Source organism: Vidua macroura, chromosome 1, assembly GCF_024509145.1.
Source record: "Vidua macroura isolate BioBank_ID:100142 chromosome 1, ASM2450914v1, whole genome shotgun sequence".
NCBI lineage: Eukaryota > Metazoa > Chordata > Aves > Passeriformes > Viduidae > Vidua > Vidua macroura.
Genome location: NC_071571.1, coordinates 108288729 through 108316700, shown reverse-complemented (window position 1 = coordinate 108316700; position 27972 = coordinate 108288729). Strand labels below are relative to the sequence as shown.

At 38.3% G+C, this 27972-nt stretch overlaps 1 protein-coding gene across 1 annotated transcript in view; it reads left to right on the top strand.

Moving 5' to 3' along the window:
- The window catches only part of ZNF521 (zinc finger protein 521), a 202225-nt gene that overhangs the window by 3654 nt on the left and 170599 nt on the right, over window positions 1-27972 (top strand). The window contains exons 3-5 of the mRNA XM_053979506.1: window positions 13758-13820; window positions 14870-14929; window positions 20474-20653. Of these exons, the coding sequence (XP_053835481.1) occupies window positions 13758-13820; window positions 14870-14929; window positions 20474-20653 (303 nt within the window). The remainder of the gene's footprint in view (window positions 1-13757; window positions 13821-14869; window positions 14930-20473; window positions 20654-27972) is intronic.

Below are 27972 nucleotides of genomic sequence, written 5' to 3'. Positions count from 1 at the left end.
TGGCCTTTGTTCAAATATCTCTTTCATTTTCCCTGTTTTATTTTTCTTGAGTCATGTCAGTTTCTGAGTGGATTAACAGTATTCTGAAAGCAGTCCGATTTTGAGATTTCTGAAAGGGCTAATAATGTGATTCATGTGAGGAGCTGAAAGATGCTTGCATGGACTAGCATTTAAATTCATGGATCAGAGTTTGCCCATCAATTATTACATCTTCATTTTTAGTGAACAAACAAAAGCTTTAAGTAATGTTGCAAGGAGAATTTCAACTGTACCTCCAATGCAGCGCTTATTTAAATTCCTGATTTCTTAAGTATTACTGATTTAGTCAGTACAAAATGTAGTTCTACAGATAAAAATAAACAGTATTTTAAATAGCTTATTTAAGAAACTATTCTTTGAATGTATGTAAATGAGTTATTTAAACTCATGAGCGCTGTTTTACATCTAAATAAAATATGGAGTTACACATTACATTTCCAATTTGTCATGTACTTAGCAGCCCTTTCTGGGGGGAAGATATAAGAGAGATTTTTGATATGTCTGTCACTTTTGATAACTTAATTTGAAACTTATATCTTAGGGGAATACTGATACAAGGCAGGTAAATACATTAAAACAAAATGACAATTGAGTTTTTCATATTGAATGCATGAAACTAATGTTCATCTGAAATGGTGGGTGTTAAGAACTAGCTAATGACTAATTTCTTATATTTCTTGAAAATACACTTTTATCAATTACCCTGGTTTCTGTTTACATTCATTTTTTTTTCTCTCTCTTTCCTTCCTTTTTTTTGGGGTTTTTTTTTTTTTTTTTCCTTTTCCCTGTTTTGGTTTCTTGCCAACTTTGGTCTGACTGTCCCCCAGCACTTGGTGAAGATTGTATCTCAGTCTTGAACCAAGGGGAAAAAATAGGCATGGCTAACATTAGATAAGCCCCTTATAATTTAAGAATAATAAAATCTTCTTTCTGAGAAAAAATAAGTTTTAATTATTTTCTGTGACAAACATGGTCTCTTACAAATACACTGCAGGTTTGTGGCAAAAAAAAAAAAGTCTCAAAAGGAGAGTAAATGACAACTTTCTGAAAAACTGCAATTTGAATATCTTATTTTACTTTAGGAAGGAGGAATTAAAGTTCAACTCTTGGGTGCTTTGAGGCAGGGGAAGGATCAGTTGCAACAAACTCATCAGTCCTGACCTATATTTCATTCTACTGATTAATTTATCCCATTTCCTTGGCTAGTTTCTGAAACAAAAAAAATCTATTAAGTATCATTGACCTGATCAAAATCACCTAAAGCATTTGGTGAGGAAGAGAGGGAGGATAGCTGCAGAAAAGCAGGTGGGGAAAGGGAACTCGGAGATACGATACTCGTGTACAAGCCCCAAAAGAGGCACTGTGCAAATGAAAGGTATCAAAGAAGGGCAATTGTTAGGTCTCCTTAAACTCCTGACATCCAGGGGCAGAGCCATTCCCTAAGTAAAACTATGGTAGAGACCCCTGTGATGAGAAAGCAAGGGAGGGGGGCAGAGCAGCTTCTTGTATGTTGTTTAACTTGGCCATTATGAGTTGTAAACCTTTTTTTGTGACTTGGCATGCTTTGGAGATATCACACTTGGGTTACTGACTGCCTCCCCCCCCCTCCTTCCTTTCTGGTTTATGGGGTTTTACTTTTAGAAAGGCTTGAGGTTTTTTCTTTGCTCTTACTACCAGCTTTTGATGAGAAAGTTTGTTTAGGAAAAATGTTACAAAAATACAATCACGTGCAAAGAAAACTAGGTATTCTTTATACAAAACTGAATGCAAAGGTAGTTCTACTAAATGTTAAACACAGGTTTCTCTAAGCTAAATCCAGGTAATATTCATTACTACGTTCAAAGCCACCCATGAAAAACTCACTGAAATGGTAGTTGTTAGATAAGCTATCACAAGGAAACTAGTACAGCCTCATGTGTTTAATAGAAGTGCTGATCTCTGATTTCTTTTTGTGGAAAAAACCCCAAACAACCTGTGGTTTTACTTCAAAGTAAATTTTTACTCAATGCAATTTTGTGTCCTACATGCAGAAATAAAATTACTAAATGTTAGTTCCTAGAAAGATGAGCAGAATGCATTTCTTAGTTGTATTTTACATACCCATGGTCTTCTTAAAGAAGGCTTGAAATATATTGCCAAGCCCAGAACATCTCCTGAAGTTGTTCCCTGTTTTTGAGGAAACCTAGGTAATCTTTCCATCTTGAATGAATTTACAGCTGCAGATCAATTCATTCAGAGTATCGGTGGACTGAGCAAATGTATCTGTGTTTTAATGGGACCTGTTTCCTCAGCATAGATTCCAAGTGAAAGGATGTTTCTCATGCAGAAGTGCAGGTTATGTGGTACCAAGGAAGGTAGAATAGTGATGGATTAAAAGAAAAATGTTATTAACCAGCAACAATAGTTCAGAGAGAATTTGACATTCGGATCCCCTTCCAACAGTAGCCTTTACATTTCTCTGTATCTGTCAACTGTTTGAATGTCTGTTTGCAGCCCCAGCCCTCCCTGGCTTCCAAATTGCATGGGCTAGACTCAAAAGTCATGGGATTGTCTGCTGATTAGACTATAATCAATCCAGCATAAACAAAACCAGCAATTAGTATTGGCATTATTTCTGTGAACTTGACTTAAAGTTTCAGTATTATTGGTCCAAAGAACTTTTTCTGAACGGGCTGTTTTCAGGAACTGTGTTATTTTGGCATCATCATTTTATAGGGAGGGAACAAAAAATTCATGAGATTCCATTTGGCCTGAAAAGCAAAAACATCTGTTTGATGCATGAGTAAATTGCTGGCTTGTATTTGGCCATCCAAAAAAGGGCAAAAATTAAGATACCGAACATAAAAGAGTGCATGAAAAAAAAAATAAAAGAAATTACAAAAAGGATTTAAGATTAGCATCTTTTTATAATGCGGGCTATTTATAGTGTTCTCTTTTGGACTTGCCAAAGCATGCCTTTATGTATTAAAAAAATCCGTAACAACAAAAACATCCCTAACCTTTAGTAATATTCATTGACTTTGGCAATGCATATTGATAGTCTTGATTAGCTGCAGGATTACAGTAATGCTGCCCAGTCATTTCTGGGGCCAGCATGAGTTATATTGACCATCAGTGTCTGCTGCTTGGGGTTAGGCACCATTAGAAGTGAGCATCTAAACAGCTACTGGCTGTACTGCTGGTTTCCACAAAGGTGAAATCTTGTGACAAAGATAATATTAAGAGGTTTAGTAAGGCTGCTGATGTGTTTGGATTGGTTTGATTTTGTTTTCCTGAGTTGCTGTTAACTTGTGCAACAAGGGAAGCTGTCAGTATGGAGTCACTTATCTAACATGTGTAGGATAACATTATCCACCATGATCTAAGATCTCTTGAAAGGCTTTATGTTGCTCTATAATTCATTCTGTCTAATTTACCGCTGGTTTAATAGTTTTCAATTCTTTGTTCTGAAACATGATTCAATATTTTCAAACTTGTGCATTTTGAAAAAAATCTTCCTTTTGGATAACTGTGCATGAGGAAAAGATTCAGAAAAAAAGTTAACATTTTATGTAGACCATATGGATTCACTATTTTTTCCCGTGTAAAAGAATTAAAATATGGTATTTGGAGGGTTTTTATAGATTGATTAAAATACAGTATAAGTTCCGCTACCCTAAGACAACCTCCTAGAGTCTTTTCCTAGCCATATTTCACAGCTTCCATTGGTTTCTGCAGAGCTGCCTGAGCTCCGAATCAGTCCCAGTCGGGGGTTGGGAAAATGCATTATTTCACTTAAATCAGAACTGTGGCATATACATGTACATATATATAAATATTTCCCTGAAGGGACAACACATAGATCTACAAAGAATTTGCCCTGTTTTATTTGGTGCTGTGAAAATGTGCATGTCTGTTTTCAAATACATTTTGCAGAGTGTTACTACAAAGCATTAAAGTTTTCCAGTTGCTGTCTTTATAAAAGTTGGACAGCACAAGAGAGGCTTTTAAATACTTTAAAATCGTAATGTAACATTTGGCATAGGACTCTGACAAAAGATGGATGTGCAAAGACCAAAAGAGGTGGTGAGGTTTGTTTTTGTTTTAAAATTAGACAACTTGGGTTCAATTTCACCTCAAGTATGAGTAATTATGCTAGTTTAGCAATTATTAGAGATGAAAGAAATTCTGTTAGATATGAGTCTCCTAAACTTCAGTAGCTTTAGTTTTAGCTAGGATAATGATCAAGGAGTAGTTAGCCATTTGCCTAGGGACTATGCTGTAGCAAAAAAGATAGGGCTGATCTTGGGGGTATCCTTATTACAACATCTTATAATTAACATTTTCATTCAGCCCTCCTACTTTCCAAAAAAATCTGCTTTTTTTTTTTTTTTTGCTTTTTTTTTTTTTTTTTTTTTTCTGTGCACACAGTGGTAAGACTGCACAAAATTGCTCTCTTCCAATGAATTTTTGAACCAGGACACTTGTTTTCCATGTTTAGTATATTAGTTAACACTGGTCATGGGTTTTTTTCCCCCAATTCATATTCCTTTGGTTTCATACACATTTTTTCCCCCTCTATACTGCGTAATTATTAAGAAAAAAGATACAGAAGACATTTTCCCCCCTCCTTTTTAGGATTTAATCTGAGTTATACGTGTCCTTCTGGGCTGTGCACATTTGGGTTTTAGATTTTCCTTTAGCTAGGGTGATGCTGTGCATGCCATACTGCAACTGTTTTTGCACAGTTGAATCCATAGAATGTGTACTCAAAAGGGTCATAGGGCTGTTACTTACCAATTCTGTGCAATTAAAACCCAATGAAATTTTAGAAATTTTGGGGGCTTGTTTTCATTGTGGTCACCCTCCCTTTTTTTTTTTTTTTTGTTGCTGTGTCATGGGAGTAAGGCAGAGGAGTGTTTTTTCAGTGAGAGATTCGTCTGATACTTTCACTTTTAAATGTAGGTGCAATTAGGTGAAATTTTTCTTTGGAAGAGTAGGAATTCTAGTCCTTCAAGATTTCTTAAAGTTATCTATCTATCTATCTATCTATCTATCTATCTATCTATCTATCTATGTATAGTGACATTCCCCTCCTTCTTTATTTAATGTGATTTGGGATTACTGTAGTTCTTGAAAAATGCAATATCAGTAACTAGCTAGCCTTCTTACAAATTTGGCAGTGCTAGTCCTTAGTTAGACCGCTGGCTGAAGCAGAACACCTTTTTGTCCTGAGGAAAAATGGATGGGATTTTGATAGTGAGGATTCTCAATGTTTTCTTTCTGCCTCAAATCTGTGTTTTGGAGAGCTTATTCTCTCATGCAGAGGCAATAACCTGGAGTGTGAATTTTGTCCTTACCTAACATGAATGCAAAACCACTCTCCAGTTGCTCACAGAGATGCTCAGTGTTCTACACAAATGTGGAAAACCTAGAATACTTCTATATCTAAATGTCCTGGTTGACTGTAAAATAGATGGCTTTTGTGCACAGTCCCTGAGACCTGTTGTACCCTTACTATTTTTATGTTGTGTTTTGCTGGAAAAATATATTTCAAACAATGAATTCCTTGATAATTGATTTTCTAGTTTCATTTTTCTGTTGTTCACTCTTTTGGTCACATATCAAGTTCAACTTCCATTATCGATTCATTCATTTTTGTGAAAGAAGCTTTAAAAACAAAAATAAAATGACTGCTCTGTTTCTGGACTGGATGATGTGATATAGTGAGACAGTGTCCTTGGGAAGACCAAGCTATGCTTTGATCAACAAAAACTTTCTCTGGCACTGAATTATGATGGCTGGGTTTTTTTTTTTCCAGACAGAGTCAAGTGACTTTCTAACTTTTGACAGTAGCAGTAGGAAGGAGGAGGGGGTGGGGAAGTTAATTATTTTCCACCTCCAAAGAATACAATTGTGAGGAAGGAACTTTCTGATTCACTGGTTCCAGGACAACAGGATGTCAAGATCCATGCCTGATGTAACGTTTTCACTCTGAAGATGGGAGGAGGAAATGGGTTTGTATTGGCCTCTACGTGCAAGCACTGACTGGGAAGGGATTGTGTTATGTGACTTATAAAGAGCTAGAGCACAGGAAGAGATTTGGTTTGCAATTTCTGGTGAATCTGTTGAGTAGGACACTTGCTTGTCAGATGAAAATGTAAATCAATGAAGAAAGGTCAGAAATCTTTATGGGAAAAAAAAAAATTTAAAAGGAGGCTTGCATGCTGCAAGATGTTTAGTGCTTAGATGCTGCTCTGCTTAGTTTGTAGGTGCCTAGTAGAATAGTCACCTTGCACCAAACTATTGGATTCTTTATATAGTTTACAGGTGCTTAGGGATTTATGAATGTTGTCGAGTAGAAATTATTTCAAGGAGACAGTAGGAAAAACTTGGAAATAATAATGTGTCTTAGCTCCTCCCCTATTCTAGATGTGGGTATCTTAGTGCAACAGGGCACCTCATAGCAGTCACTTACCTGACTCAGGTTTTGGAGATAAAGATAAAATTCCTTTCCTCCTAGGCTAGAAAGAATTGAGGTGGTGTGCTGCTGCTCTTCCTCTCTCCTTTGCTGAAGAGGGAAAAATCTTTGCTCTGCTGGGATGAGAGGCAGGAGTTCTGTTTTGTGCTTTGTCTAAAAGTGTTTTATCTGTATCTCACAGGGAGGACATCAGTCATTACACAGCAACATACTGTCTTATGAGTGTGAGTTGCCCTGTTATTTTTGTCAATGCCATTCCCCTTTTCAAAAGTCTAATTATTTTTTGGACAAGAGTGTGAAAAAATGCAGGAGACTCAGGGCTCTAAATGCTTGAGTACCTTGAAGAAAAAGGGGAGACCTGGGTCCTGGTCTGCCATGTACTTTCTGCTACTTCTGATGAATTATTTCAGTGCAACTAGAATTAGATTCCACTTATCCCACTTCCTGTGACAGTGCCCCAACCACAGTGATAAAATATCATGCTAATTCTTCTTGTTTCTAGTTCAGTGAATATTGTAGATGAAGTATGGTAGCTTCAACAGCAATGAAGGAGTGCACTTCAAGTCTGAGGGTAAGTGTTCTTTGTTAGGAAGCTCATGACGTGAGTACAAGTCCTTCTGATAAAAGAGAAAGTTCAGCTGGTGCCACCCACCTCCTGGGTGACTGATCTAACCACTGGATGTGAGCAAGGGGGAAAAGGAAGATGTATTTCAACGCACATATTTTCTGCCAGTGTTTTATAGCAACCAGGGAAGGGTATATGAACTCTCAAGGACCAGCCTATAAGGCTGCATCCAAACCCAGGGCAGGCAGGAGAATACTCAATTGCTCACTACCCAGCTGTGGTGGGGCTTCAGTTTGATTTCAGCACTGAGAAAGCCCCGATGGTAAAACCACAGGTACAGCCTGACCTCAGTGGCATCTGAACAGAACTGCTGACAATTTAGATGCAGCATCCCCTCACTAGTTTTTTGGCTTCTAAGCTCCTCTGTGGATATGGACCAGATTGCTGTTCTACATGATAGAAAGTCATCTAGAAAAGAGAGTCTTAGGGATCAAAAATTAACTTATAAAACCCTAGTATAGAATAGAAGGAGATCTCTGATAAATCAGGGATAATCTCAGTTGAAAGGAGGTAGGTGTTTAGTTTGCTTTGGTTTTTATTGACTCAGATATATGTATGTCTTTAGGTAATAGAGCTAAAGCATGAAGCTGTATTTCAGTTTGGTATTGGAACAATGTCAGACAGCCCAAAGTCCTCAATGTAAGTGTCCCATTTTAGGCATATAAATAAATGATTTAAATTTCAGAGGGAAGGATCATCTACAGTAACCTTTACTGTAAGTCTTCATAGCCCTTCTTTATATCACCTGTCTTTAGACTTGTGTAATGTTGTTTACTTTGAGGTTCTATGATCTATACATCAGTTTAATTCCAATTGCTCTCTCTTGCTGAGTTTAGACTTTTATAGGCAGTGTTTAATGAATTACCTGTTTTCTAAGCACAGTTGAAAATACAGTCTGTAGAAGCACCAGGAATTTGTATTTGTCGTGTTGAGTAAGAAAGCTGAGGTGATACAGAGCTTCAGGACACTGAGGGGAATAACTCTGAATGTGTTCATGTTAAGTACTGGACTTGGTAATTAGGGTTAAAATTTATCTTAGTCTCCTAACTTCTGTCTTCCCCCAAAATGGACTGGCTGCCCATTCCACATAGTCAGGAATGGTGGTGGAATACTCTGCCTGTCTAGGACAGGCAAGACAGCAGAAAGTCCTGACCCTGGTACTAAGAACTGTCTCCCTCTAGCTTTGCTAATTCTCACCTTGGTCCTCAATTTGACTCTGAGATCTATAATAATCTGTTACGTTGCATGGTAGAGAGTCTTAGGGATGACTGAAATTTACTTGAGGTTTATAAGAAGCTCTAAGATTCTTTGGAGAAAAGTACTTTTTAAAATACAACCTTATTAGTTTACTTAACAATAGAAATATGAGTATATGTATATGTGGTTTAACCTTTTAAAAGGATGCATGGTTATGGAGGCAAAGTTAGAATTTCATACAGGATTAATTAATCTATTACCTCAGCTATCCCTAAAAGGATATTTTCCCTCCCCCTACCCAGCTTTGGCTGCTGCTGGAAAGAGCATCTTATGCCTTTTCTGCACACACTGTTATGTAAAACTGGATGTCTTTAGGCTGTCACATTTGGATACTGTCATCCTTGAGATCAAGGGTTGGAAGAATATCCAAAGGATTTCTTAAGCATAATTTCTTTCCATTTAAGTATATTTATTACTTTTATGTTTATGTGCTGCCTAGGAAAATACTTTATTTTAGCATAAGAATAATATTTTCCAACCACTGCAGTTTAATTGGGAACTCCTAATTCAGTCATTCTACAAGAAGAACATTAGGGGGAAAAAAACAAGCTCAGTGTTGGGACAGACTAAAGAGAGGAGTGAAGAATATGAGTGCTATGAGGGACTTTGTCTTCTGGAAAAAGCAAATGCAAGAGGAAAGAATGCTTTATATAACAGGAATCTTTTAAGGAAAATAATTTCCAATGTCAAGAGAATATTGTTACCATGCTGGGGGGGAATAGAAATAGGAAAAGGGATATGTCACAGCACAAAGGAAAACAAATCAGCCATATACATATTCATGCATATGATTAATAGGACTTTTGTAAAGTTGTGGCTACACACAGGACTGATTTTCAGTGGAGTTCTGGAATGTAGATATTTAAAATGTTAATATGCCGATGCATTTCTTTTTCCAATTCTTCCAACACTAAAGTCATTGGAAGGATTTACATTTGACAGTCAAATTGGTAATCTGGCTAGTAGCTGATAGACATGAGCTGATGCCAGGTGAAGCTGGTCAGAAAATAAGACTTTCTTAGTAGCTCTGAACTTTTATTAATGTCAATTATCTTAAAGGCCATTATGAAGCATTCTGGAATGTCTGCTGAATTCCAGAAGTCACCCACTGAATTGCTGCTTTTGTGTGCCACAGCCAGGTGTGAAATCCTGTGCTGGCATGTGTCAGCCAGAAGGGTTTGAAAGGTGAATCTTAGACACCAGTGGTACCTAGGGAGAGAAGAAAGCTGAGGAAGGTGAAGCCCTAGCAGGTGATTCATTGACACGTGATCCTGAATTTAATACTTCTCTGTAACTTCTTTAATTTCAATTTTGTATCCTGACTGAATCCTTGTGGAGACGTATTTCCACAGCATGTTATTGCAAAGTGTGAAACATCTTTAGAATCCATTGACTTTAATAGAGCTAGAGGATACTCAACGTCCCCTGCAACTGGCTCTTAAATTTGCCTTCTGCTATATGATTAATCTGTCTGCTCATACTTAATATCTACCTGTAGATGGTGGCAATATGAATGTCCTCTTGGTTTTTATGTGGCCACGAGGAGTAGCAGAGAGATACTTCCAGAAATTACAGTCATTTGTAGATACTGAAATAATGGCACACACGTTTTATTTCTGTTCTGTCTCAGTAACTCAGTAAATTGTGTATTGATTATGCTAATACAGCTAGTGTCTCTATTACTTGTCTGCAGAAATTATTCAAACATGTAGATTGAAGATGCACTTGGCAAAGTTACCATCCTAAGAAAAAGGCTTTTGTGCAAAGATGGCTTTAAATTGAATTACTAATCATATACTAATGGAAGTTTATAGATCAAGTATTGAATTGTACAAAATGTAAAGTGCAAGGTAAAAATATGTATTCTAAACTTCCTATCCTGACAGTCTTAGTTGCTACATTAGGTTTATTTTCACATCTCTCAAGGAATATCTTTTATGAAGGGATAAATCAATAGCAATCTATTTTTATAGTTTATTTTGGGATATGTAGCTTCTCCTGCTTTGTTTACCAAGCTGAGTAGAGGCTCAGACATTTGGGGCAGTTATTTTTTTTTTTTTCAAAATTTATTAATCTACCTAGACTAGAAGAAAACCGACTTTTTTCAATTATCTTTTGCTTTTATTTTATTATGGTTTGTAGTAGGTCAGAAACCATAAATCTTAGCCAGAGTTCTCCAAAAGGCTTCCCTTTCAGTGAAAGTATAATTTTCCACATTTCTAATTTTATCCATTTCTTTTCTGTACAAGCTTTTTGCAGGCATCAACCAGAAATGACTTGTGCTCTTCCTTAGGGTACTAAATCTACAGATTAATTTTTCAGAGGAGGGGGATCCTGGTTACTCTGTGGAATATGAACGAAATTTTGCAAGCTAGAAAATCTGTATATATTTTGTAGCAACTTTACAAAGCAATCTCCCTCCTTTATGGTCTAACCATGAGTCTCATGAACAGACTAAGCAAAAGGGGTGAAATCCTCATTGATCAGCAGGTGTTGCTGTAGAGCAGTCAGGAACTTAATTCTAAATTTAGGACCTCTCTATCAAAATTCCCACAGATTTTCCTTATTGGCTGTACTTCATGGTTCTACTTGATTTGTTCCATTGGTTGTTTGTTTTGGTTTGGTTTATTTTTGTTTGGTTTTTAGGGGTTTTTGTTTATTTATTTATTATTTCTTTAAAAAGGAATAGCTGGTCTTAATGTTGACAGTCAGCAGCCTAAGCATGAGATGTGCTCTGAACTGAAACCAGGGTTTGCCTTGGACACTATCTGTACCAAAGCTGAAACATCCTAACTTTTCACATGGATACAGCTTCAGTTTAGAGATACAATTTTTTTTTTTTTTAATAAAATTTTAAAAACTGTTGTCTGTCCAACCCACAGCTTTTATAATGGGAGATAGAACTGACGTGTTGAATTTCTCTTTTCCCTTACTGATACATTTTTTAAATTGCTCTCAAGAAGCGTGGTGCCACAGTTGTAGTGATCTACTCCTTTTTTAAAATTTTATTACTTGGGGTTCCTCTTTTTGTTTCTCAGAAGTTGTCCTGAGAAAATGGGTAGTAGGAAATGGATCATTTGTTGTTTTAAGGAACAGATGAGTCAATTGAGAAATATTACTACACCTCACAAAACAGGTGACCTGTGGGCATAAACATGTAGTTGTAGGGACAAGGAATATTGTTGCTTTCGTGACAGCATGTATCTAGAAGTTCTGTTCAGCCATAAGGTCACTTATTCATACTGGATTGATAATGTAATATTCTGCTTTCCCAAGGCCTCTCCTTCACTGGTATTCTGGCTTCATTACACAGGATTAATCTTACCTTATGCTAGGATGTGGTATATGCTATAATGAAGGTGACATCTCTGTGTGCAATTACAGTCTTAGGGATATCAATAATTTTGATGTTTGAATTAATAATATTGCATACATGCTACTCTTTTATTTGCATACCATCCTTGTTCATTTTTTAGTTACATGCCATGCTCCTGCTAGAAAAAGGGGTTCGGTTTGCAAAATTTAAATCATCCCTTTGTATAGATTCTGTTTAAAGGTATCTTCCTCTTCTGAAAGAAAACGGTGTAGTTAATATTTAAGGGAGGTTAAACTTGGTTGCATGCCATTCTACCCTTCTTAGCTGAGTTTAACAGTGACCTGAGAGCTGAAATAGCACTGAAGTTTGCAGAATCTGTTTGTGAAAAGGTGTTAAGTGCTAATCGAGAGCTTATCTGATGCTACCAGCTGTAGCCTACTTGATGTAAGGAATACCCTTGCAAGTTGGAGGAAGGAGCTAACTTAATGCAAAGGAAAATGAGATGCATTTTGTAGGTGACTCGCTAATTCAGTGGGTTTTGTAGAATAGTTTTCTTTTTCTTTTCACCATTTTCCCCCTAAATATGGTTTTATTTTTCCTGACAAATATGTCAGTCTAATTGACTATTATTGACAAGTCTGTGCCATGGCCTGTTCTGATTTACTTGTTTCTGTTGTGACTGAGAGTCCTTAAAGGGATGAGCAAAGATTTAGAAAAACGCTAACCACAATGCTACCTGCTTATATACTTGTTTTCTTTTTTAAGTGCAATAAAGACATAGTGGTCAGCCTTTGTTGAAAGCAAACCTCAGCTCTCACAGAATTTTCAGATCCCAAAATAGCAGGGAAGTTGTAAAATATTTGTTTTCACGAGGCATACGCTGCCATGCTTTCATGGTACAAAATTGCATACCTGGAAACAATTAGTTAGGCAGTATCATGTTTATTTTTTCCATTTTAGGAGCTAAAAATGTTTGGTGTACCTCTCAGTCAGCAGTGTGAAGCTGAGTGCATTTCACTGTGCAATCACATCTCAGGAGCAGTGAGAGATTCTGGTACTGCAGCTGGTGGCAGTAGACATTGAGGACAGAACAGCAGAAAAAATTAACTCATTCATTTTGGTATACACTTTAAAGTGGAGATCTTGTTTACTTCTCAGCAGGTAGCCACTTGGGAATCAGTTATTGAAAAGTTCACGTTTGAAGACCTCAATTCCATCTTGAAAGTTAAGAAATGGTAGTGTTCTTAAACTGCTTTTTTGAACTGAGAAGGGACATTTGTCATGGTTGAGGAAAGCAGATACATCCACAACCTTTAATAAGGCTGATTAGTAGGTAGTGATGATCAAAGTGAGTTTCCTCTTGAGGGATGGAAGAGTGGGCTTATTTTCAGTTTTAGAGCTTGTTCTTAAGTACATTTTTTGGAAATCCATCAGCAGCTAATGATGGACATAAATGGGGTCAGATTAGGCTCCTGCTGAGGTTTTCCTGGGAATTTTGAGGGGGTCACAATAGATGGTATATATATGTATATTAATTGTATACTAGTTTTATTCATTATTTTTCTTGTTTTATTAATGAAACTTACTGATCTGTGCTACCTTAGAGAAAAATCTTTCTATTTAGCTTAGTTTGCGTTTGACCATGTGTTCCCCAAACCTCAGCTTTTCGTGAGCTTTTCCCACTGCTTTCTTTGTCTGACCGGTTTCCTTCAGCTGTGAGGATGCTGGGGTGACTGCTTCAGTGTAACAAAGAAAATCATACAGTATTATCACAGCTGAGGCACTGGTAACATCGTGGCTGCAAAACACAAGTTGAGTGCATAAATTAGCTCATAAAATCATATTTTGTGAAATACTGGACTGACTGCAGGGCTGGGGAAACTTTTATCAGATCTCTGTAGATGAGAAGAGTTTGCTTGCTAGCCACAGCTCTGGGATAGAGATATAGATTGTTTAGAATCCTTCAGAGATTGTACTCGACTCTTTCTGATATATGCACTGTATTACAAGTTTCTGGTGTTCTAAGAGTGTCCTTATGAAAACTGGTGTTTTTTTTCTAGAAACTCAGATTCTAGAAACAACCAGTTGTATGAAGCCTTGGGGTTGGCGGAGGAGGAAAAGAGGTACCTGTGGAGTGTGTATATGTATCTCTTCTTTTGCATATATGTCTAGATTTATATGTGACCCCTAAGTGTTGCACTCTCTTGTCCCAAGAACCAGGAAAAATACCTCAAGTCTTTAGACTTTTAATTCAGTTGCATGATTATTTTTTGAGGTCTGAATTCTTGGGAGTGGAAACTCTGCAGAAGTGCAGTCTTTCCCCTTTCAGCTTTTTCCCCTGTGGAGGCAGAATGAATTCTTTTCTCTCCGCTGTTCTCTAACTCAAAGAACTCGGTCTTTGGGAGAATAAAAAGGAAATGGTTCTGCCTTTTAGCTCTTCCCTTACTTTTGCTTTGGGAGAGTCAATCTTACTTAGGCATTGTATCAGAACGTAAGAGAACAGCGCTCTCTAATTTTTCAAAGTAGCAACAGAATGGCTCTTGTTAGGTTCACTCACCCAACAAGTTTTGAATAGTGAATCTGACAAGAATTGTATTGTTTTTAGTTCTACTGCTCTGGAAAGCTGTGAGCCAAGGGAAAGATGCTGGCATGGTATATACAGTAAAACAGCATGGGGTTAGTTCTCCTTTGCAAGGCTGTCTGCACTGCTGAGATGTTTGCTACTGAATATAGGATTATTACTATTTTTTAAAGCTTATGTGTGAACTAGCACACACACCTCTCCCATCTGCCAGGAGAAGGCTTTCTCTTATCTGAGTGGAGCAAGCAGAATCCTAAAGCCCATAATTGTTCTCTTATTTAGATCTGTAATCAAATACAGTAAAGTGCATTGAAGACAAATATCCCAGAGGAAATTCGATTTGTTTTTTTAAGCCATGAAAAAGATTGGTCACTCTGCTCTCAGATTTGTAGCTTCCATACAGCAATGTATTCTGTCTTGGTCTGGTCTACACTTTCGCACTTTGCAGTGCAGCTTTTCTTGCCCGTGTTGTGCAAGCATTGCTGGCTTTCAGAACTGAGGCTGGTGTAAAGATGCTTGAAACACTTCAGCTACCTACCTAACATCTTTTTTGTTTGTTTTGTTTTTGTTTTGTTTACCTTTTTCTGACAGTAGAAGAAAATGAAACAGAGGACCATCAGGCAGGTGTGGGACACACAGCCGCACAGACTGGTAATGCCGAATTCCTTCATTAGTGCTTGCTTACCATTTGACAACAGTGTGAGGGATTTTTTTATTGGGGTGTTTTTGCAAAGCCTGCACTCTTCTTTCTCTGTTTCAGCTTAGAATGCATTCTTGGGGCTTGCAATGGAAAGTAACATTCCTCTCCCCTTACCTTTCAATGTCTGACAGTTAGAAATTCTGCCTTTGGTAGGTCAGCTGACTGAAAGTGAGACGCTTCTAAAGTACAGCATGCTTTTCTTTTTTTCTTATTTCATTTTTTGTTAAATTTAATCCTTCTCTACATTCCCCATGTAACCACCCCCCCATGCCATTTCAGATAAACTTTATTATTCATTTCATTTAAACTATTTCTGTATTTCTAAAATATGTGGATAGGAGTGATTTCTTTTAAGAATGTTTGTATAATTTCTTGACAGATATTAATTAAGGGCTCTTTAATTTTAATAGGTGAGATTGGGTGGACAAAACTGTTGTTTGAGTCAGGATCACAGAGAAAAGTATTGTTAATAATCATGGAGAAATAATTGTTAATTCCCCGAAACAACAAGGGCTTCTTTATTCTCTAATGAGAATGCAAGAAATTATTTGTTTCTGTCTTTGGTACTGGTTTCACAGAATTTTATCTGAAGAGAAGGACTGACTCATCTGCATAGTGTTATTAATTCAGCTGAGGTCACCTTTTGGAGTAAGGGCTGGTTCCTTAAGGATATTCCTAGAAGGCTAGTCATGTCTGCATACGTGTAGGTAATCTGTTTGAGAACAGTTGGAGTTATTCCTCTTATGAAGGTGAAGAATGCAGTTAATTTTTTCTTCAGCTTTATATTTCTGTGTGTGTCCTGTGGGTTTGTGTTTGGTGCCTTTTATAAGTTCTAATGGCTTTGTGCATAAAGCAGATTGTTTGAAGAGAGTAAATAAAAGTGAGGGAGTTCTTTGCCTTTTTAATGGGAAATTTCTCCAACTCTTTTCAGCGTACATGTGTCTCCATTTAACTATCTGCAAATTCTTGAACAAAGCAAACTTGTCCTGCTCTAGACACATGAAGTTGAAAAATAGGCAACTGCAAAACCAGAGATCAATGTCAAGGAATGGTGGCTCTTCTGCCTTTTTTTTTCTTCCTTAAAATAATTCTCAGTGGTTAAGTTGCATTACTACTTCTTTATTTACCATCACGTCCTCGGTTTATTTCTAGTCAGGATTTAGCATTCTGTTTTTCTCCACAGTAAGAATGCAGTGCCAATATTAAAACCAAAAAACCTGATAGAGCAAGCAGTACAGAAGGCCTGCACTGTGTACACACTGCCAGAAGTTTTTATAGTAATACTCTGTATCTAAGCTCTGGCTCTAACCATTAAATGTGCTTTTTATAGAGTACCAAGTTATAATGTAGTGCAGCTACGGCATATTAATCTTACTGCAGAGATTTAATGAGGCAGTTGTTTTGCGATGGACACTATTGGGAGCAGAGAGCGACAGAGTTTTACTTTACCACTGAGCTGAAGAAATATTCCTTGCCTGGTAATAATTATAACCACATGATCTAAGTTTTCCTTTCTTTTGCCAGCACTTTTCCATGCAGAAGTGGCTTGGAAGGAGGTCTACTGCAAGGCAGTGAAATGGATTGGGAAGGAGGCTGTTTTCTTGGTAGTTTGATGTTTTAGTTGGGATTATCTATGGATCCTTGCAGCATAGGCAGAAATATGTAAGATGAGTTTCAAGAATACAGAGAGTCTTTGCCAGTCCACTGAGATGACTTTTAGATATTCATTACTTTTACTTGACTTTTATATGGGTTATAAAAAGTAAATGTGGTGAAACCTCATTTTTACATGGGCAGAAGAGAATTTCTGCTGGTTGGCCTTAAACCGCTCCCATACTTGAAATTAATTGAAGTCCATGGCTTTATTGCCTCCAACACTTTTAAACCAATGCAATTTTTCATTTTCCCCGAAGTTGCAGTTTTATTAGACCAAGTTACAGCAATAACATCCCTTATGAGAAGGAGGAAGAAGGGAAGGGGGGAACCACCTGCCAGGGAACATAGTAATGAGAAAATCATGCTTCTTTTAATTTCCATTTTTAAATAATGTTAACATAATCAGGAAGAGACAACTGTTCTTTCTCTTATTTTTTTTAAAGTGGCCTAATAGGCAGAATTTATTTCTCTTAGAAAACGTAACCTTCATTCATTTCTACACTAGATAATTTCCAATGGTATCTGAAGGTGGAGAGGATATGTGTGTATTGTTGCTGATGGGTATTGAAAAATTTCAGTTGCTGCACAAGCAGCCTCCAAAATAGGCCAGAGAAGCCTCTGGAAATCACAGTGGTATTTGCAGATGTTGGGAAAAGTAATTTTACTATGAACACCATCTTATTGAGGGAATTGTGGCTGTGATTGTTGCAGATACTGCAGAGAAAGAAATGTGGGAGGTGAATGACATTTGCCTTGAAGCCTATATGAGAGCCTGAGCTTTGAACAAGAGGTTAAGGAGAAAGTACAGATGAATGCATATTGCATTTATAAAATATTTTATTCTAGTCTTCCAAAAGAGATGCTCAAATAAGACAGCTTATCCTCAATTTAAGCAACTATTTAAGGTTAGACCAGCTCTTGATGGAAGATATTTGTTGTTGAAAAAGAACAGCTATCTATTCATAAAACCTCCAAATGATATTTGCTCTCTTTAAACATCTTTTTATTTTGATGGTGACATCTCTTCACAGAAGCAGATCACAGTGGAAATACATTCATTGAGAGGGGCTGAGACTGCCAGAACTCATTTCACAAAGCTGTCATAGGCTAAACTCAAACCTAGGTCCCAGAGGGTCCCACTTAAGTGTTGACCTAAAAACAAATGTGCCAGTTGGCTAGAGCATGTATTCTAAAGTTGCAGCAGAAGGGAATAAGCTTGACTGACTTCTGTCCCTGTAGAGTTTATATCTGCAAATGCAGAAGGAGAAGCAAAACATTATTAGTCTTAAAATGATTCTAATTTTAATAACTGGTCGCTAAGTATGAAGCTTTAAATTGAGTGATCCTTTAGGCTTTTGTGCACTAAGGGGTGCATGTGTGGCTACGTTTGTGTGTGTGTTGCTGAATTCCTGTAAAATGCAAGTGTTTCTGAATAGCGAATCTCGAGAATTCCCTCCCCTCCCTTTTCTTTCCTTCAGCACTGTACTTAGAGCAGAGTCAGGCACTACCCTTATTTTAAAACAAACAGGTCTGTAAACTTTATGTGCAGCATTTAAATACTCATGTTAAAATTCAGACCTAGTGCCCACATTTCCCTGAGTGCTGTCAATTTTATGAGATGAAACTGAGAGCTTGAGCTGAACAACTAATAGTATGCAGTGTGCACATGCTGCCTTCCAACAAGTGTTTAATGATGTTGGGGTCAGTTTGCAACAGTTAAGACAATTATTTCATTTTCTGAACTGTTTAGAACCTGGAGATCTCCTAGCTGCTTTTATTAATCTTCCTAACTATTTTGGAAAATGAAGCAGCAATGGAAGTTGTTAGATTTAGAATATTCGGTAATGTCTAAAATGCCATAAAGTCTTTTTATAATTAGCATACCTTTTTTGGTTTGTAAATTTGCAGGCTACTTTTCTATTTGGAAGTATCTGCCCAAGTGGAAATTTCCACTCTTGAAAGAACCTTGTGGATGTAATTTGTCATGTAAGGACTCAGTGTATAGAGGGCTTTTGCACAGCAAATGTATTTTTTGCTTTCAGAACATGTTTTTTATTTTTAAAAAATAATCTGTTTTCTCTCTGTAATATAATTCCTTTAAAAATAAATATTGCCCTTTACCCCTGTCAAAGAAATTCCTCGGTTTTGATCACAAGCCACATGGCATGAGAAAGACTTCCTGACATGGGTCATTTCCAGTTTCTGCTTGCGGGTCCATCTGTGTTTGCACAGTTGAAGGGCAGGGTGCAGCAGTATGGACCAAAGGATACAGAGAGATGATGAGAGCTCTGACCTTGATTGTGGGCAGCAAGAAATACAGGAATGGCTGTGCCCAGATGACTGTAGGGTTCTGAGAGCGGATGTGAGTGGTTTATAGTGGAATTGCCTTCCTGCTTCTCTTCACACACCACTCTACCTCCGATATGAATGTAGTGTTGGCATGTTCTAGTTTCTCTTCTTCCAAGGAGTTGTGCAGGATCCTAATCAAATTCAAGGCTAAATAAGGTGCATTCACGCATACCACCTCTCTGTTCCCCTGGCCAGGGAGCCTACTCCTGTTTGGCAAAAGAGTGTAACATCTTAAAATGTACTTGCACAAGATCCTATTATTATGTGAGTTCGTCCTTGTTTTCTAAAATGACTTGTTTCGGTCTCAGCTCTCTCAAATATCTAAAAGGAAAGATGAGGCACCCAAAGCAGAAAAGGGAGAAGTAGTGAAACACTTGCATTCCTTTTGCTGGAATGTGCACAACCATTTCTCTTCTGCATTTCACTTGTTATACTGTGGTTCCCAAGGAAAAACAAAGTTAAGTGCCAGCTTGCTTTATTAGGAAAGACAGATTGGTTTATTTCTGTCTTTGAAGGAAGCTTTTAGTAAAATGGGCAAAAAGTCAGGAGTAGTTAAAGCTACTGTCTTCCTCCTCAGAGGAGGAAGAAAAGTTCTAGGCTACACATTATCTCACTGAGCTGATCCTCTGTAGAACTGAGGCAGTGCAGTGAGCTGTGAGGTGTCTCTGCACACATGGGTTGGTGGTGAGGCTGCACGTTTCTTCCAGTTAGAAGCTTCAGTTGGGCTCAGGACTGCTGATCTGAGGCTGGAGCTATCCTGCTATCCCCCAAATGCCTGTTAATATGTCAAACAGATAAAGCTTTATCTGTGCACTCTATAGCTTTTATACTAGAGTAGTTAGTTTCTAGTTTTCCATGGTCTGGCAAATACAGGAACTTGATGAGCGCTGTCTTTAATTCATACACAAGATCAGAGCATAAGTAGCATTTTGACTTAGGGTATGAGCTTTCCAGGGCTTTGTTTGTGTCAGATAGTGTGGTGATGGAGTATTGGAGTGGGTTGTAAAATCAAGATTAATTTCATGTTTATGTAAATCAAATTTGTTAGTCTCTTAATTCTGGTAATTTCCTGTGAAACGCTGTAGTTAACAGTGAAAAGAAGTTCCTGCACACTCATTGATCTGATTTTTCTTTTCATTGAAAAACTAATTGCATAGGTGGTTTATCCTTTCTTATGATGATCAAAACAGCTTCAATAGCTGTGATAAAAATTGACAGTTCTAACACTGAAGCATGGAAGAATAGCCTGAGTAAGAAACGGAGCTGCATTTGTGGGAGTAGAAGGAAAATTTGCTTTTCATTGAGATTAGAAAAAAATGAAAGGAAAAAAGACTCTCCTGCTTATTTAGTAATAAATTCTACAGTGTGCTGCAGGGTCATGCCAAATAATTTTCTTCTCATCATTAGGACAACAACCTATTTGGTTTTTTTTTTCTTCTTGAATGTTCTCTTCTTACACACCTGACATCACAGTCTTGATTTTCTTTCAGACCCTAACTGTAAACTAGACGACAAGACAGAAGATGGAGATGTGCTAGACTGTAAGAAAAGGCCGGATGAAGGGGAGGAGTTAGAAGAAGAAGCTGTGCACAGCTGTGACAGCTGCCTCCAGGTGTTTGAGTCACTGAGCGATATCACAGAACACAAGATTAATCAATGTCAACTGACAGGTAAACAATACTTATCACTTTGTGGCTTCATGCACTGCTCTATTTCTGATTCCCATTCTCTGCTTCTGATACCCCTCCTTTTTCAGTTATTTTTTTCCTGCACTTGAATGCTTGGTTGAGACTTTTATAAACAGATTTTGGGACAGGATTATGCTGCAAATGGAGCATTATAAATTTCCTTAATACCAAAGGATATATGACTGCTGTGTGTGTTTTCTAGATTCATATAGTACAGCTTTCCATGCTTGGCCTCTACATGTATTTTGCTAGGTCACTTGTAAATTCAGAGGGCATTTGTAAGTGGGGCTTAAGTGGCATAATGTCACATAATGAATGAATTTGCACAATGGCCTGTTGCAGATTGAGCTGGATGTTGTGTTACTCTAATCTGTTAAATACAAATGACTGTACAGTAATCAGTAACTGAAAGTTGAGAGGAATTAAGCAAATTGTTAAAGGGGAAAATAAGATCTTGGCTTCAGTGAAGAGGCAGAACTGAGTGCTGATCAGATACTACTGAATTAAGTACAGCTGTTTGAATGGACCTGTCTAGCACCTAGATTCCGCATTGAAATTATTGTAAACAGCCCCCTTACTGTGAAAACCATGTGAAATCAGCTAAATTTAAATATAGTAGGTTTTTTGATGGTGCACACTGTAGTCCAAACAGGCTCAGTTTCAAGAGAAAGGCATTTATGTTTTTAATTAGTGATTTATTTTTAGCCTTTTTAGCCTTTTTATTTTTATTTTAGTACAGTGTAAAATGTGCTTTTTGTGTAGTGGAATTTTGTTAAAAATCTTTCTTTATTGTGACTTTGCAAGTAAGAAAATTCCCTTTCCATTTGGGAATGCTTTTAGAAAGTATCTGTGTGTGCTTATGTTTGGAGAGCTTCCTGAGTTTTGGTTCCAATAGGTCCATAGGCTAAGCTCTGTCAGAATGAGACATAAAAGTCAGATAGCAGTACCACTCTTGAGGATGAAAAGATGATGAGCAGAAGAGGAATAAGTGGGCAGGAGCAGAAAAGGTTGAGGAAGTAATGTGGATGTGTCAAATGATTTTAATCCTCACTTCAAATTATGGCAGATGAAAATCTGCTGCAGCAAGAAGTGTTTACTTTTATTAATATATTGCTTTGCCTTTTCTTGCCTGTAAAATGTATTTCTGACTTGAGATACAATCAATTCAATCATTTTCTAATCACTCCTACAAACTTCCAGAATGTATTTTTCTACAGTGCTCATGATTTCTGGCATTATGGATATTCTCTCTTGACTTGAAATAACTTAAACATTTTTCTCTCGTTTTCTTCATACTTCTTTCTTTTTCTCTTTCTGTCTTGAAAAATTAGTGGCTTAACTTGTCTCTTCCTTTCCTCTCCCAGAAAGCACTCACCCTGCCTGAGTCCCCTGGCTCTCCCCTTCACTTTCTCAGATCCCATTTATTCATCCCTGTGGGTTTTTTACCTTGTTCTGATACAGCTCTGTCTCCTTTCTGGTTAGTTAGCTGCTGCCCCCTTTTACCAAGTGTTTTCTCTGCTTTAAAGCTGCAAGCAGAATGCACTGAACAGTGCTTGCATAGTTGGGTTAAGAAACTGAAGAAAATCAGGTGAGGGGAGCAGTAAATAGGAAGAATCCTGGACCACTGCTCCTGAACACAGCAGTTCTTGCTGAGAGCTGTGTTGCTAAATAAGAGTGAAAATAAAGATGCTGGATTAACCAAGCTGAGGTGCATGTGTGAAGGTAGGAATGCACATACGATAGCAGAGGATGGGGAAATGAAAATGAGTCTTGAAGGAAATTGTTTAAGTTCCTAAAAATATCTTTGCCTCTCTTTCAAGGAAACTTGTGATAGTGAATGGGTAGAGACCAGGCTGTTTGAAAGCTAATGAAGTGAACAAAAACTGAAACTACACACCCTTCTGGAGTACAAAGTTGACAAAAAGCCAACTGTCCTCTGTTTCTAAATATAAATGACCTAAATACACCCTTAGAGTTGAAAAAGGGGCCTGAATGACATGGCTGGAGTTGAGGATTTCTTCTTAAGCAAAAAATACTAAGACTGCATCAATGCAAGGTCCTAGGGTGCATGTGTGACCTCACACTAAGGACACAATATTCAAAACAACCTCATTGGATGAGATTATTTTTAGATAATCTGTGATAAACAGTTGACAGAAAGAAGCATTTCTTTTCTGAAACATAATATATATTTGACAAAAAAAAGGTTTGCTTTTAGCATTGTAGTCAAGCTCCCTGGACTCTTGTCTTTCTCTTCCACAAGCACCTTTGGGTGCCGTGCTCAAAAGTTTTTTAAAAGAAAGTGTTATCAAGAAGGGCTGGTTGCACCTCCCTTTCTCATCACAGTCCTCTGATGCAACAGGGTCTTATACAGTTGCTCTGGCTGTCTCCTTTTGGAGGAGTCCCACTGAAATTAGGAGACACTCTAAGGTGACTACTAATAAACCTACAAACATGTCTGTCACTAAGTTGTTAATGAAAGGCAAGAGGTTTAAAAAAAATGTACTTTTTTCCTACTGTATTCTGCTGTTTGGATCAACTATGTCCTCTGTGGAGGAGGGCAGAGTGTATCATCTGTCTTGATGAGATTTTTCCAGTCTGAGTCTCAGGCAGGGAAGAGTTACTTAAGATGTCCATTATGTAAAAATGCCAGGGCCATCATCCTCTGAACGCCACATTTAAGTTATGAAGCCCTCCAAACCCTTTTCTGCAGATGGCTGAGCCAGCTGCTGCAAGCTTGTCTGGATTTTACTGAGCTTCGCTGAGGTGCTCTATGAGATGCATAGGGAACAACGCTGTGAGAATTTACAAACTGTGCATGTCGATCCAGTTGTATGGTCTTTTGCCATTTAGTTATATTGGGTAAAATCAACAATTATGATGATGGAACAAATAGGATGAAAAAACAATGGCTTAAGGCACATTTACCCTCTAGTAAAACCCTGAATATGAAACACTACATTTGAGTGTCACAGTGTCTTAACTGCCTCTAGTTCTATCAACCTTGTAATATGCTTGAGAATCAGGCCTGCCACTTAAGGCTCTCAAATTGATATTTGGGCTTCTAGTTTTTTGCATTTGAAAATATCAGATATGTTTCTCTGAAGTTTTGACGGTTCAGTGGAAGTGCTTTATTGAATCTTCATTCTGTACTCTCAACCAAGGACTGGAATGAGGAGAAGGGAGCTGGTTTATTAAACAGTGCTCCCAATCTCTCAAAGTGTCAGTCACCCCCACCTATTCAGAGGACAGTGGAAGATGAGAGTTACTCACAACTCTGTGAGATTCAGCTCTCAGGATCTTGAATTGCTGTTCTCTTGCAGATTTTTTTCAAAGGAGGAGAAAAAGGTCCTCCCCAACTGGTTCCTTTCTGTAATCTGTTGTTTGAATTGAACTCATGTTCTTTTTTCTGGAGGAGGGCATAGCTGCTCTTTTATCCTAATGTGTGCGCTATTGATCTTTTCAATTTGGGTCTGATCCAGTGTCCATTGAAGTCAGTGAAAAGATTCCCATTGACTTCAGTGGGGGATGGAACAGGCCCTTCATGAGCTATTTAGTAATATTTTTTGCTATCATCTGAAATTCTTGTACTGAAGCTTTCTCTGAAAAGGTGCTGATTTATTTATGTTAATTGCTGACAATTCCTGTGATGTTTGTGGAATACAGATAATGGATAAATAGGGGGAAAAGTTCCAAAAAATTCTTTGTGATACTTGTAACCAAGGATAGATAAGATGCTGAGCTATATTCATTTAGTCATTACAAAAGATTGGCAATAAAAATATGGATTTAATAGTGCTTCTCTCTGATGTTAATGCTTTTCACACTGTATTCTTCCTGCAGCATTTAATTTAATAACTCAAGCCACTTGCACATTGTCATCCTCTATGTTGTGTTTATAAGCAAAGGGTCCAATTAGCATGGCTATGAGCCTGATGTCTTTCTAGTATATGTCAGTTTGGATCTCACTGGAGGAATTTGAATGCAGGATCAGATATGGTGCACTACTGAGAAACCCTCAACTGCACCTTCTCTCCTCTTCTGCCACTAGGAAAGGACACTTAACCTTTTGCATTGCTGCCGTATATGCTGTTGGTAGAACACAACGTGTCAGACACATGTTCTTTTATTGTCTCCAGCTTGATTTAGAATCCCTTTTCCCTGCACAGTGCTTTGTGCTGTTTATTTTCCCTTTCAGTCCTCAGGGATCCTGCTTTATGAAGTCTCCCATGTCTATGTGAGACCTGCCTCTCCACTGGCTGGCTCTGTGTGCAGAGGTATCCAGCTCAAGCCTGGTACCCTTCTAGATCCTGTAGGTCACTTTGGCATCAGAAATCTTAGCCATAACCCAAGTAATCCTAGAACAAGGAGCATAAACATGCAGTGAACAATCTAGTTGGCTGAGTGGCTGAATAACTCAGCAGCAGTGGACATGCTGGCACACAATCTGCCATTCTCCATCTGAGCATGAGTAGACACAGTGCATGTTACAGGACTTCCCTACTAGCTCTGTTGGCCTCACAGGCTATAAAACTTGCCTGAAAGCAGGCTACTGAATCATATGCAGTTGTAGCTTCTAGGCTAAGGGTGTCCTGAGGGAAAATACATGAGGTATTTCTCCAGTGGGGATCTTCATTGTACCTTCAGGTGGTTAGGTAGACTCCATTTTATGCTTTGGGCTCTAGCTTAGTTCTAGAGCTCTGACAGGTTGAGTAAGTATGTCAGGTAGAGCTGATAGCCGTTCCTGTTATCACCTAAGCTGTTTCTGATATTGAAAAGGTTACTGGTCATAGCTGTGTGTCCCCTGCCAATGAAGAGATGCAGTCCTGCTCTCTAGCCTTGCTCAGAGATTCCTCTCTGATGCCATCTGAAAAGAGTTCCAGAACTCTATTAGGGGCTCATTGTTCCGAGTGCTGGTCTCCATCACAAGGAGTATCACAAGGGTGGGAATTCCTAGATAAGTCAGTATTTCTGTTTTTCTAATTATGATCAAAATTCATTTTCATCATCATCCTGAGAAACACTTACTTTCATGTAAGTGGTACCTAACAGCTTCACAGACAGCATGCACCGTGAGCGATCAGGGACTTAGCAAACAGGAGGCAATGGAGATTCCACTGGAGATTCCACTTTTCTCTTCTTCCTAGTGTCCAGGAATCCTTCACGTTTCTGAATGAGTTGGTAATGCCAAGACCATCTCCTTCACTAGAACACTTGAAAACTTTCCAGGGGATTTTGTCCCAAAGGATGTATGCTGTGCACAGTGAGACCACAAGACAAATCTTGTGAACACATGGTGTTACCATGTTTTGATATCCTAGCTAGAACAATCCTGGCCAAATATATTGCATTTCTTGTCATTATTTTTTCAGTTTCCACTACATGTGTGGAGAAAAGATACATGTCAATGTTCCTTGGTCATTTCAGCATCACAGAGAAAAATCAGAGCTTGATCAAAGTGTTTCTGAGGACAAGGACCCTAAGAAGTTAAATATATGATGCACCAAAAGCATATTCATCTGCTTCATTGCAGTTGGCGGCACACTGCCAAGCACTGTTTGCCAAGTACAGTTACTTCACTTGAGAGAGTCACTCTGTTTCTCTAGAGAATTCCTGCACCAAGGACTGCATATGGATTTTACATTAAATAGTTATTGAATAAAAGACAAACAGTGTTTGGACTGGGGACTTGAGCTCAGGTCTCTCTTTCCTTAGAGGGCTTCCCAGTTGCTGTATTAGAGAGACATACTTCTACCTTTCCATTTGATTCGAACCACAAACTTCTGACTTCTTTTCCACAACATGATATTCTGTTTGACAGATAGTGGAAAGCAGATGCTCACTTCCAGTTTCTTGTCCCAGCCAACACACATTTGCAATTTGTAATTTGTAGCCTCACATCCTTTCATTATTTTTTGGTCCAGGACCTGTATCTTCAACTCCAAATCCTTGATATTTGGGGGAAAAGGGGAATAGGGTGGTAATTACAGCCTCTGCCTCCAAAGATTTAAATTTTGAATTCAAAGAGCAATGTAAAGCTTCTTACTGGACGTGGATGGAAGATTTATATGCAGTACTGAATGACCAAGGCTATACAGAGTCTGCCATACAGAAGTTCATATGCAAAACTTCATGCTTCTGTCAAGGACAGATGAAGGTCTTGATAATGGTGTTCCTAGATTTTTGTATCAAAATTCTGGGAAAATGATTCTTAGATATGGAAGGAACTTGTATATGCTGCAGCTGGAAGCTGTGAAAGTAGAGAGCACAGCCTTCTGACTGTTTTCAAAATCCCTGTGCTTATCTTGAGGATCCATGATGAACAGCCAACATGGGCAAGGAGGCATAAACCTCTTCCCTTTTGCTTGGGAACCATTAATCTCTGCTCTCGAGATTGTTAATCAGTCATGAAACCAGCAGATCTTCATCTCCTGGGTGTTTTAAAAGCAGCCTGTAGCACTTCCTGAGTTGTCTGTCAGTGACCCCCTGTAATAGAAAGCAGCTGATGGGCTGTATCATGGAACTGTTATTTTTGACTTGGGGGACCCCTGTAGCAAACCTGTTCATGAGTATTAATTGTAAGTGGCAGGACTCTTGTTCTGTTTGTAGGTGGGAGAATAAGCTAGCAGTGTCTTCCAAGAGAGTTTGAGTGCTTCCTGTATATCTTTCATTGATATTTTTCCTCAATTTTTCTTCCTATTTTCCTGTTATTCTGGCCTGATTTTCTACCACTAAAAAGGCTGGTGATTTTCTTAGCACATTCTAGAAAGAGTTGTGGTCAGCTTATCTGCTCCACATGTCCACCAAGGACTCTGCACCATGGGAACCTGAATTCCCAATATAATGTCAAGGTACCAGATCTGATCCCACATCCCTGCACCAGTGAGGGCACCATTGCCTCATTGAGTACCATGGACAGAGACACTCCCTTGCTGGCCCAGGACTCCTGCTCTGCACCAGAAACTGCTCAACTGGAAACTGTAGTTCTCTCATTGGCAAAGGGATTTGGTGTAGGCAGCCCCAGTGCAGGGGCTACCAGGTCTAGTTCTTGGAAGAACTGTATCTCTGCTGTCTTTCACACTTAAATAATCTGGGATCTTGTATGGAGCTCTCAAGGCTTATCTTGCAGCCATCCGTGCCTTACTGGGAAAATGGAGTAGGCAACAGAGCTAGTCCAAATTGCTCTTAACACCCACGGCATACATTGTTGTCTGGAACACGAATCCAGCCATCCTGGGACCTGGCCATCACACACATGAACCAAGCATTTGACAACTTCTGCTCAGAGGTTCCCAATTAAA